General features: G+C 37.5%; 1 protein-coding gene across 1 annotated transcript in view; it reads left to right on the top strand.

Moving 5' to 3' along the window:
• The window catches only part of Dhc16F (Dynein heavy chain at 16F), an 83765-nt gene extending 76010 nt beyond the window's left edge, over positions 1-7755 (top strand). Inside the window, exons 62-69 of the mRNA XM_087347470.1 lie at positions 534-632; positions 1428-1579; positions 2438-2608; positions 3614-3793; positions 4017-4109; positions 4926-5129; positions 6199-6316; positions 6486-7755. Coding sequence (XP_087203596.1) covers positions 534-632; positions 1428-1579; positions 2438-2608; positions 3614-3793; positions 4017-4109; positions 4926-5129; positions 6199-6316; positions 6486-6715 — 1247 coding nt within the window. The 3' untranslated portion in view covers positions 6716-7755. The remainder of the gene's footprint in view (positions 1-533; positions 633-1427; positions 1580-2437; positions 2609-3613; positions 3794-4016; positions 4110-4925; positions 5130-6198; positions 6317-6485) is intronic.
• Positions 7756-13463: the final 5708 nt, after the last annotated feature.

The raw sequence follows: 13463 nt of genomic DNA on the forward strand, positions 1-13463 counted from the left end.
TAGTTATGAAAGTTGAGTTTCTATTTTCAGAAGTCTAATGCTGAGTTTTGTAACAGTGCTGTAGTTATGTTTACAGCAACATATTTGAACACTAGTGACCTGAATAACATCGGGCTAGCAACCATTATTATTTAGTGTTCTGTGTGACGACAGGTCCATATGAACAGGATCCTTCCATCCTTTTCTCGGACTGGGACCTGTTCATATACGTTCTTGGCAGATGATCCAGAAGTGGTTTGCCATTGCCTTCTTCTGTGTGTGAATGGAGTAATTGTTGGGATGCCACGGAGGAAAACTCCGTGTTGCCTAGACCACGGCCTTGCCCAACACAAGTTATAAATTCGAACCCGAGACCCCAGGATTACAAGGCCAGCATTCTAACCGCTAGACCACCTCATCTTATTATTATTTAGTGTTCTGTCTGAGGACAGGTCCATATGAACAGGATCCTTCCATCCTTTTCTCGGACTGGGACCTGTTCATATACGTTCTTGGCAGATGATCCAGAAGTGGTTAAAATACTTGTTTTTCAGGTGAAATCACTTATGGTGGAAGAGTGGCTGATTACTGGGACCTTCGTTGCCTCAAGACTATTCTCAAAGACTTCTTTGCGCCTCATACGCTGGTGGATGGTATGGTATTTCCAGTGTGCCTTTTATATCATTGAAACTCGTGCTACTGATCTCGTAAATGCATTTCTGTAACTTCAGTCTTTTTTTTTCTTTTATTATCCATACTTCTGATTCATATGAAATAACAGGTCTTGCCATTGTTTTTGAGTATTTAAAGAGCTTCATTTTTTAACCTTCATCATATGGGAATAGGGCATTTAAATGCCTGACTACTGGAGTGCTGGCTGAAATTTAATTATTGACATGTAGAGGATATCTGTATCTGTAAAACTGTTAGTGCTAAAATATTATAGTAAGTAATGATTGGAAGAATATGTGTTTAACTTCTTTTAAGTCAAAACTTTATGACTTGGAAGTAACAGTCCCTCACCATGGTTTAGAATCTATGTTAAACTATCAGTTATTTTGCTATATGCATTTCTGGCTTTAGTGTTCAGACAGATATTTCGAGGAAAATAGTCATATTCTTTTGTTTGATCCACACGCTGGTGGATATTTTAAGAATTTTAACACGTGGAGTTTTGTACGGAAGTATATCGAGATGCAATAAGGTTTTTCCCTTCTAACTTGCACAGAAGTATTTTGAAGGTTGAAAGATGATTGTATGCAGAAAATGTCTACGTTGAAACAGAATTTTTAATTTTAGTGCCAGAAAGATTCGGATTGTGACGGAAATTTAATAATTTCTCTCTTTTCATTTTCTCCGTAGGTTAGTTTTACCTGAAATTATCTTTATAATGTAAGTATTAATGTGCACATGTTGCCCCACTGTTTAAATATACTTTTTTCATATAGGCTACCTTTATTCTGACTCTGGAGTATATTATTGCCCTGAATCCAGAACTTGTTCTACGCTCGCAAAATACTTGAGCTTCATTGATGAACTGCCTCTGATAGAAGAACCAGAGATATTTGGGATGCATGAAAATGCAAATATTGCCTTTCAGGTGAGTTGTGAAATGTGTGTAGCCTTACATTTACTTTATATACATTTTATCAGAACCATATAGTTTAGACAGAGAAGAAGCTGTACTCAGATTTGAAAGAGATCTTAATATCTACAAGAACCGCGAACTCGCCGGTGAGAAAGGTGACGGTTTTATTTCTATTCATTATTCATCTTACCATATAAATTGTCTTTTATTATTTCAACACAATTCGTATCGCTTACATATTTGACATTCATTAAGTTTCGCGTGCGTTGATGTATTACCAACATCTGTTATGTGTACTAATTTTATACGTGCTAATATAAGATAGTGTAATTGCGTCATATTGTGAATATTCTAACAATTATTTATTTTAATCCGTCATATCACAATATTTAAAATTTTTTATAATTTAGATAATGAAATATCATTGATGTTCCATATCGATTGATCGATTTACATTTTGGAACATCCTTTACACAACATGTTTCAGTTTTTATAAAACCATCTTCAGGTGTAAAAGATTTACGAACTTAAAACTCAAATATGATTCCATTTGGTGATGTTTCATGCCATTTGTTTTTCAATTTTGGGCGAGGTGTTGTTTTTTCTTAAATTTTATCAGATGTACATATCGGTCTGTAAGTAGAAGATTGAAAGAAACACTAAAGAATTTGAAAGAATTTATAAAAGAATTTAGAGAATAAAATGCAAAATATATAAATTATAGTTAGAAAGTAGCAGTAAGATATAAATAAAAATAATATAAAATAAAAGTAAATCTAAAATAAAACATACCCTAGATGTAGGAGTGATTGTTCCGATATATCCAGAAGTACGACTGTCATCGTGCTAATATACTTTGTTGCCTTTAAGGTTAAAGAGACTCGAGCGTTTTTAATGGCTATAATGGAGATTCAGCCCAGAGAATCATCAGGATCTGTTGAAAAATCAAGTGATGATATTGTTTATCAGCTATCAGAAACAATTTTAGGAAAGATAACCGAATCCATTGATGCAGATGAATACTTGGCATCACTTCTCTGGGTAAGCAAATTGTGAACTTATTTACTTCATAACATTAATGCCTGTACTTGGCTGTTATATTTAATATTGTACATGTATATACGAGGCGCGTCCTCAAAGTAAGTTTCCCACTCGTCCCACAGCTAGCAAACCTTATATTGCGCGAAGCGACTGTGCGTACGTGATAGAGCAATGACGTAGCATGGCGTATGCACTAACGGAACCTCCCGCGTTCTCACAGTAGCATCGTTGCAGCTGTTGAAGATGGAGGTTCTTATTCCAGCTCCCGCCGACTGTGAAGTGCGGTCAGTGATAACGCTAGGCCGCACACGGCTCGACGGACAGCAAGTCTCCTGCAGGAGTTCAGCTGGGAGGTGTTTAATCATTCACCCTACAGCCCGGACCTCGCTCCCAGTGATTTCCATCTTTTCCTACACCTCAAGAAATTCCTGTCCGGTCAGCGTCAGCGTTTTGAGAATGACAGAGAGGCGGAGATGGTTGTCACACAGTGGTTCCAATCCCAGGCGGCAGACTTCTACGACACAGGTATACAAAAGTTGGTCCCACGGTATGACAAATGTCTCAATTCCGGTGGCGAATATGTTGAAAAATAGCTGGACACTTGCTGTATCTGTTGCAATAAATATTTCCATGAAATTGTGTTTTGTTTCTGTAAACGGCCCCAGGGAAACTTACTTTGTGGACGAGCCTCGTATTTAGCTAATCTGTTTCTGTAATATTTTTCATCATTATCTTATTATTATATGTATGTATTATCAGTGTTTGCCTGTTATTGGCTTCTTGCTATTGGCAAACACTTAAATAAATGAATTGAATTAATTTAAAAGTTGTGGTTTATTTTACTCCTAAGTTTGTTTGATTCTCATGAAAATAATTTTTTAAGAATTTTCTCGCTGTATTTTAATGTGTATTATGGTGTTATTTCTTATTATATCATATTTTTCTTTCTTGTCTGAATGTCTTTAATGCAAAACAGTTAAGTGTAAGCCCGTGTTTCATTTATAGCGTGATGAGAAAGGTCGTATACCATCACTGTCAGCAGTTTTGTTTCAAGAAGTAGATCGATACAACAGACTACTCACAAAGGTTTGCGAATCCTTGCGTAGCTTACAGAAGGCCATCAAAGGACATGTTGTTATGTCTGAGGAAATGGAAGATTTTTTCAAGTCATGTCTGAACAATCAGGTATTTATAATAAAATTAAAGGATATTAAGTATTGCATATTGGGTTTATTTTAGGGTCTTTAATTTAAATTTAGATTAACTCGCTTAGGTTGAAGTTGCTTTGTTTGACGGTACGTTTAATAACTAACTGAGAGCGTGCCAAAACAAACGAGATCCACGGCTGAAGCCGTTAACTTACTGTTGCAAATGTACTGGGTTCTAAATAAATTTGAATCTTTTACAGGTTCCGAAGATGTGGGGAGCAATTTCTTATCCGTCTCTCAAAAGTTTGGGGAGCTGGATGCAGGACCTGCAGCTACGGCTCGATTTCATAAAGGTAACGTAAGCACTTCTACAGTAGCGTATAAAGCTGAATATGTGCGGACATTAACACGGATAGATGATTGAAAGGCACAATTTGTCATTTGCAGTGATGAATAAAGATTGAGAATATTAATTGTGTAAAAGTATGTATTACATTATATAAATCAACTGTTTATATTCACTGTATCCTATAATTTTCAGACCCCTTATTTTAAACGTCCTTCATATAGACTGTGGTTTAGTTTGCGAAGTGCAGCAGGGACATTTAATGTTATTATATTGTTCTGTATTACAAGGCAAAGGAGGAAATAATCAGAAACACAAGAAGGAATGGTACTTGTGGGTTATCGGGGCACGTCGCTTTAAAAATAGGTTAGGTTAGGTTAGGTCGTTGTTCTGCAAGATTGTTTACCGCACCTCCATTTCACTCTATCACTGAAATATATTTTCATAACAACCTAACCCATTTTTAAAGCGATGTGTCCCGATAACCCACAAGTACCGAAGAAATATTAGAATGGATCTCGGGGAATGCGGATTATGGAATGTGGATTAGATTCTTCAGGCTTTGGACAGGGAGAAATGGCAGGCTGTTGTGAACATGATATTGGACTTTCAGGTTGCATAAGAGACAGAAAATGTCTTGAGAAGCTGAATGTATTATTAGCTTCTCAGGAACAACTCCGCTACATGGAGTTAATTTTTTTTTTTTATAGTAAGTATATTCCTCTGTCGACTTGAAAATGTACTGATCTTTTGCCATTCCATAATTCCAGCTGAAATTTTTTAACACATTTTACGTGTAATGCTGATACTTTCCTTCTTTCAGGTTTGGGTGAGAGGACGAGCACCTCCTTCCTATTGGCTGTCTGGATTTTACTTTCCACGAAGTTTTCTTACTGCTGTTCTTCAGACACATTCTCGCAAATATGATCTCGCAATCGATGAACTGAAATTTGACTTCGTGGTCTTGGAAGTGATTTTGGACCAAAAAGATATATATGCTGCTCACATGGAGAATGATCAGTGTGAAGTAAGATGAATATACTTGGCTTTTAGCAATATCATCCTCTTTCATTATAATTACGGGGACTTCCCCATTGGACAGTGTCCCAGTCATGTGACTAGCTCCCACTGCCCAGACCTATATAATGCCTCCGTTTACCTCCGTTCCGCTGACTCTCTGAAGATGGCAACTGCAATATTTGCTGAGATCGTGGTTAAACTCCAAAAACCAAATCTACGCATTAGACTGTAGCAGCAAGAATGCTAAGGATGAGAGTATGGAGAATGATTCATTTGTATGTAATAAGTGTGCGATGCGAAAGATGGCGGCCACCTAATTGTAGCTATTCTTGTGGAGGATAAGTGAATTGGAAGACTCGCACTTTCTTCTTGAATTCAGCTATTTTGAGCTAGTCAATTTATACAGATAACCGTTTATGCTTACGCTACTCCACAACGAGTTTTTCACTTCATCCTAAAGTACGCCTGTTTCTTATTTTGCCTCATTTTGAAAAATATTATATGTACTTTTGTAAACCTTCACTCTTCCATTCTCCCTGTACATCTCAATCATCTCTGTCCATTTATAATTATTTTATCTTATAAGAAATAATAACCATTAATCTCAGGTTTTTTAAGAATGCCTGTCATTAATTTCATCTTCGCTCCATTTAATTTCTTTATTTGTTACTGTAAAATCAAAATGTTCTTGTTCAGACATTGTTCCAACGGATTATGATTTGGATTCCCGTACATTCACTCTTTTTCGCTTATCTTTGCTTTACTTAGTTTTTCTCCCCGTGCTATTAAACTATTATACAAGAGATGTGAACTGAATGAAGGACAGGTCTTGGTTTGCTAACGTACAGATTATGCTTAGATACCCTTTAATAATCCGAAATGAACAATTATGTTCCCTCATAGAATTTATATTATGTGTCAATATTAAAGTGAGAGGCTGTGTGTCTTGTGCTCAATGTACTCGTGCAAGTGTTTCATAACTCTGCCTCATTAAGCTTTTCTCCCTTTGGTTTTTATGTGTATATCTTTCTTAACTTTTTTTTTTAAATAACTCATTTGTAATTTGATTTATTTAGGTACCAGAAGCATATAGGGGCATTGTACAACCAGAGGATGGCGTCATTGTTCACGGACTGTTCCTGGATGCAGGACGATGGGATAACGAGCAGAAGATTCTTGTGGATCCAAATCCTGGTAAGAAAATAGTTTCATTTTCAATCATAGCCAAATGTCGTGTTAAAGTTGTGGTTTCTTTTTAACGTTATGTTCTAATTTCAGGAGTGGGACGTCGTGTTAGGTTACTGAGTTACGTCAGTGTTGATTGTCTTCTTGTTAATGATTGTGGCATTTTTTTAAACTGCAGGTGAGATCAATCCACCGCTACCAGCAATGCACATGTTACCAAAATCCAAAATAGAGCGTCGTGGAATCTGGTATCTAACGCCTTTGTATAAAACATCAGTTCGTGCAGGTATACTGTCAACAACAGGTCATAGCACAAATTTTCTTGTCGCCGTGTTACTACCGAGCAGTCGGCAAGAAAGTCATTGGATTCGTAGGGGCACCGCACTTCTCACTCAAATTACAGACTGAATTTCTTCTGCTTCCAGCTTAATCACCACGGCTTATATTCGTGATTTTAATTGAACGTGTCGTAGCGAGAAACGGTGTTGCAACGAAAGACGGGCATCATCTCATTTTATTTTGCTCATATTTAAACGAGTCGTTTCTATTTGTCGTAATAAGGTTCCAGGCCGTCCAAAGTAATATTTCAGGAAAAGGTTTAGCATTTAAAGAGATCTTGTCACGTACATGCGTACCTGCTAATACAAAGTTAATTCCATTATATTACGTACATTTCCTCATGTTCACATTTATCTGCTTATTCGCAGAGGACAGGAAATTGAGTGCATAAGGCATACAGCATTTTAAATACATTTTATGTAGTTGGTATTTTATGATGAATTTAAAACACCAGATTTTTTTAAAATGAGTTCATGGTTGTAATTGAATCATGTTAAAAATATAACATAAATATTTGTGGAATTCGTATGTAACAAATATTTATTAAGTGTGGCTTACTTTAAAACTTGGTATGTTGGTATTATTATTTTATTCTTATTTTAAGAAATCAGCGGTACGTTTTAAAACCTTCCATACCGCGTAGTGTATTGGAATATAAAAACATGCATACAAACAAAACTGTTTACGCTTTGAAGGACGCTTTTGCCGAACACGTTTCGACCTCAAGAGCTCATCATCAGTGGCAAAACAAGTTAATTCTTATAATACAAATCAAAAGGTTTATGGTTTTAACACGGCATAAAAGGTACGTACTTTAAAAAAAAACATATTTATGTAACACGTTAATTGCGAAGGAGTTGGTTTATTAAATCGAGTGCTTAGCTTTTATGTTCACTGGTCTGATTGCTGTTGTCGGTCTACGGCAAGCCGTGGTCGCGTCGTCTGTGCTCGTGAACTTCAACGACGCGTGATCTTCCCAGTTCCATGAAAGGCGCAGAACTTCCTGAGCAGACGAATAACTGTCAGCGTTACAAGGTCTTATGGAATAGGCTTAGGCCAAGTTTGTTAGTTGTATTTATCATTAAATTTACAGATGAACCAACTGCAAATTCTTTCTGTGACTTTACTTGTGATTGTTTAATATCATAATAGATTATTTTGTATCTTGAGACCTAGAAAGTAACTTCCAATCTGTAGTGAAGTAGATGATCCCCAAAGAACTCGCACCTGCCATGGCCAACATCAGAATGTTAAAATGTGCGCAGGCATCCTGATTAATTATGAATTCGTACATGAAAACTCGGAACTCCTGCTATTGGAGAGCTAGAAATCACAAAAAATTAACAGCATTGACATGTATCTGGAATTTTGCCTCAAAATATAAGATATACTTAAAATTAGAAGTTAAAATGAAACATTTCCATTGTGCAGAAGTATACTGTCACCTTTTCAGTTCTCAGTTCAAAGGTAAAATGGAGAGGAGAGGTAGATGGTTAGCAAGATCATCACAGAGTTATGTTAAGTCAAAAGTAGATTAACTTGATAATGATTTAAAAAAGACAGAAAATGGGGAAAAAGCGATAGTGACCTATTTGTATTATGTTCATATCCTGGCACATGCGTAGAGAGACAGAATTGGCACAGGAAACTTCATTTAGAACACGTAGTTCTGTTGAAATTCGACCAGGTGTCTCGAGAATACTGCCATTGAGCTCTGTAAGTTTGTGTTAATTTTTTAGGTTAGTCGGACAAATGGCTGGATGTTGGTTAGTCAGCAAATACGTGATGGTACCTAAAGACATTACCATCACAGAGGGCCAGAGGCTAATGAAAGACATTTTAAGCAATTGATATGATATTTCCGTGCCTAGCTCAGGAAAGGTAACTTAAGGAAATGCCGTGTCAGAAATCACTGAAAGAAAAAGAGTGATGTAAGTAGGACGTGAGGCTTTTACGGACCCGTGTTCACGTCAAATGTTCGTTGTGTTTATGAAATATAACCTTACATTTGTAAATGATTTTTAAATTACACTCTGTACAAATTTTCTATGGCAACTACGAAAATAGTAAAGACGCGAACCTTTGGTTTTACATTTTAAAAATAAATATGGCAGACTGGCCTTTAATGACATCGCTACGTAAAATGATACACTTATGTTTTTGACGTGTTCCTCGAACGATTTTAAATTTTGCACCGCTAGGTTTGTCATGTTGGTACTCAGTTGCAGTGAAAGATGGCGTGTGGCGAGAGTGCGGTTTTGTGGAGTTTCTCGTGTGGTTTTATAGTTACAGTGTATCAACTTCGTCAGCTCAAGATTTGTGATCGGTTTATTGGAACAGATATCCAGCAAAGACTTTCAGGGTAAGTCATAATTGATAATAATTTCTTCTATCAGTGTTGTGCTTTTAGGTTAAAGTTTGGGAAACACGTACAGCCAGTTACGTGGTCTTTACTGTGCATATACGTCACACTTTGTAAGCCAACCGTTTTATGGAGTTTTTGGAGTCGGTAATTCCACAGTTAATCAAATGGGTGGGGCATTGTGTATTTCAGAAGTATTGTGTTTTACAGCGAGAACAAAAAAGTACACTGTTGAGTGATACAGCGACACTTGACACAAATGAAGACATTAAAAATAAATCGCTTGCTTTGAATGAGAAGTGCTTACGTATTTAATAGTGGTCATATGTTGTATTGCTCGTAATTCGTACGCATTTAGGCTGTATCGGGTGTCGAATGACAAGGCTCCATTTTCCGTGCCTCTCTAATCTCTGATCTCGCCGGTAACGACAGCCGGACTTCCTCTCTCCAGGTTTCGTTGTTTACAAACTAGTATACTCCTTTACTCGTCGCTTAGCAACCGGCTTTACTCACTCGCCCTGCGCCGACGCCCGCCTGAGTGGGCGTCCGATGTAGACAGACCTCGAGGCGAAATTTTCGTGTCTGTCTGCCGGTATCCACGATCCACTACACTCGCTTTAAGATCCATCTCTTCTGAGTTTTCGTAGCAACTGCCCGCGTGACGTCACTCGGTGCTCTCCAGTCATTTCTGATTCTGTAAGTGACACGAAACTAGAAACCTGTTCGCCCTGAACAAGTCTCGCCCCTGCGGGCAGACTGCTGCAGAGGAGACAGAGCTGGTCCGTCTAGCCGCTCGAGGGATCTCGCCAGAAGACGGTGACGGCAACAGCGTCACGACGATGACGTCTTCGGCAGACCTGGAAAATATCGTCGGTCCTCCGTTGTTACCTAGATTCGGTCTGAGAGACCTGATCCTGGGCGACTATGGATTTAATGATGACACCGAGAGGTAAGGCTCGAAGACCATTCTACCGGAATCTGACGTCTTTTAAGACAAATGAAACGCACTGGCGTCCATTTATATATAATTATGAGGTAACGTTGTATAAGTTGATAATATGCATTTAATTTTAATTTTACACTTACGCGGTCCGTAATGTAATTAAACTTCATTATACATGAGATGGTAAAGTTGCGTCATATTGTGATATAATAAATATATATTAAATCTTGTCCGTCCAATCACAATAAATTCTTATTAAATATTAAAATATTACAATAATTAACATTTAAAATATCAAATGATGTTCTTTATCGAAATATTCGATTTACGTTAGACCTGAAGATAGTTCTTTTAGGAACTGAAACATGTCGTGAAAAAATGATTGTCTAATGTAAATCGAATATTTCGATAAAGAACATCATTTGATATTTTTAAATATTTTAAATGTTAATTATTGTAATATTTTAATATTTAATAAGAATTTATTGTGATTGGACGGACAAGATTTAATATATATTCATTATACATTTTTATGAAATGGCAACAACATCGTAACATAAATATGCAGATATGTTGCTATTATTTCGTATGTACGCACAGCGTCGTACTTTCTAGTAGTAAGTGCAAGATTTAGGGTCTTTGACAACAGTGAACTTAAGAGGATGTTTTGACCAAAGCGTGAGAAAGTTACACATGAAGAACGTCTTGATTTTGACTGTACACCAGATATTGTTTAGATGACGAAATAAAAGGAGGGAAGGGACCTCTTGAGGAACATAGTCATATATTAGAGGATAATATTAAAATGGACGTTAAAGTGTAAACTGGATTGAAGTGGCTCAGCGTAAGATTTAACGGCGCACTTTTGTGAATATTATAACGAAACTTCCTGTAGGGACTTACGAAGCTGAGCGACCATCAGCTTCTTAAGATCAAAAGGCTGTGTGGGTCTATGTTGACGGTAGATCGTGGTATTCCTCTGAAACGTTGGTAATTTACCAGTATGGCGTTCTGTATGTGGTACGGGTGGTTTCTGTTTAAGGGGTAAAGCGGCTGGAACGTGAAGCTGGCTGCTTAGCTCCATGAAGTGTCGAAATTAAGAACATGTGGGTGTTTAATTTAACTCTCTCGCTTGTGACTCAGCCATTGGTGCGTAGGCGAAAAGACAAACATACTATTCGTTTTACACGAGTTCCGTACCTTTTTCCTCTTGCGTGTTGCGTTTATGGTATTAGCCCGAATTTATGACACAACAGAGTACAAGGCGAACTCCGAATCAGAAATTTTATACTGAATAAAAAGTACAAGGAGGTGGACCCTAGCACACAGCCAGTCGTAATCTGTGGGTGAGTTTATATTTATTTAGTGTTCTGTCTGACGACAGGTCCATATGAACAGGATCCTTCCATCCTTTTCTCGGACTGGGACCTGTTCATATACGTTCTTGGCAGATGATGCAGAAGTGGTTTGCCATTGCCTTCTTCTGTGTGTGAATGGAGTAATTGTTGGGATGCCACGGAGGAAAACTCCGTGTTGCCTAGACCACGGCCTTGCCCAACACAAGTTATAAATTCGGGCACCGCCGGGAATCGAACCCGAGACCCCAGGATTACAAGGCCAGCGTTCCAACCGCTAGACCACCTCATCTTATTATTATTTAGTGATCTGTCTGACGACAGGTCCATATGAACAGGATCCTTCCATCCTTTTCTCGGACTGGGACCTGTTCATATACGTTCTTGGCAGATGATGCAGAAGTGGTTTGCCATTGCCTTCTTCTGTGTGTGAATGGAGTAATTGTTGGGATGCCACGGAGGAAAACTCCGTGTTGCCTAGACCACGGCCTTGCCCAACACAAGTTATAAATTCGGGAAAATATAAAGGGTTAGAATATAATGATAAAATACAGGAACAGGCCATCACTTGCTAACTCCTGAAAGGGTTAAGTTGTTCAATCTTAAGTAAGACCAGAGGTTTTTTTAAGTAATTTCAGCTTTACTATCTGTTAGTGAATAATGGCTTAAATCAGTCGTGCTCTTTAAGTGGAAAGAAGGGATATGATAACTAAGATAAAAATTAAACAGAAGTGAAGTTTCGATATGTGGAAGGAGAGAACACATTTATGATCAATAATTCTTTCGTTCTGTGCTTGAAAACGCGTTTTATAACGTCTTGTGACCGCCAGTTGTTATTTTTAACGCCGCGCCTCGTCGGTGACTTCTCCGACATGTTTGTAACGCGTGTAGCCGAAACAATCATTTTCAGGCGCCCGTGTAAAGTATTAATATTTATTTATTAAATATCCCAAATATATCACAGAACGGTCTTATAAGATTATTACATATTTTTCCCAATAAGTTACTTATTCCTGTTTCATCCACTAAGTAGCTCGAGCCATACGAACGAGCGGACGTGTCTCATCCGTTATAAAGCATGCCAATGGGTTAATTCAAATACACGATAAATGTTATAATTGATTTAGTAAAAAATTACGACGTGGACAGTTTTGTGTTGATGTATTTCCGTCCGTATGTAGTTGAGTTTTGAATAAATAGTGTTCCTACTCAGTACTTCGAAGTTTTTGTTACTAAGCGGCTGTCAATAGTTGTTTGAATTTTTATTACGATTAGACATAACTGTGAACCAGCCATGACGAACTCGACGCTCACTGAGGGTCATTTTAAAGAGAATACTAGTGTACATAATTATAACATTTCCTATTCTAGGAATGTGTGTAATTAACTATGACAAAAACACTACGAGCTGACGAACACTTCTCCCTGCAGATAAGCTTATAGAAGACGAAACGGATTTTGAACATTTGTTTTTCATTCGTGTTTCCCCGTTCTTTATACAGCCAGAAATCTGTGAGTCACAAATTCGTCGTTAAAATTTTTTGTTAAAATTACTGATAATCCACACTCGACCGACAATTGTGGAACACGTTGTTTCATATGTGTTTTGTGTCACATACCTGAAGATTCTGTCTGGTTATGTGAAGTCTACGTCTTCATATGCAGGGTTTAACAAACGCGTACTCATATGCTGGTTTCCAAGAAGTGATTTTTTTATTCCTTCATTAATAATATCTCCGGTTCTTTCATATGTAATTTCCCGTCAGACATGGAAGACTAAATTTCTAACTCGCGTGGCGTGGTTAAGTGGGGCCTACGTTAACGTGGCAAGGACGTCTCTGATTGTAGTGACAGACACTTTACCAGTTACGATCAGTAGTGTGATGACAATTGTTTATAAAGTTTTCTCTTGTGGATTAAGCGTCTGGCAAATAGAATTTTGTCTGATTGGGAACTGACCCAATGTTTGCTGACCCCAGGTCATATGAATAAGCTACTGACATCTATAAGCTTGTATTTTATTACCTCGTATTACGATATCTATGAGAAATTTCTCTGAAATACATTTCAATATTTACGTTAATTTTCATATCATTATATCGAGATTTGTTCAGTAAATTTTCTCTGAAGGTGTAAAATTGCATTATTTGACACTCT

Source organism: Zootermopsis nevadensis, unplaced genomic scaffold, assembly GCF_977971745.1.
Source record: "Zootermopsis nevadensis isolate Lab colony 2312 unplaced genomic scaffold, Znev_1.0 Znev_ptg000011l, whole genome shotgun sequence".
Taxonomy (NCBI): Eukaryota; Metazoa; Arthropoda; class Insecta; order Blattodea; family Termopsidae; genus Zootermopsis; species Zootermopsis nevadensis.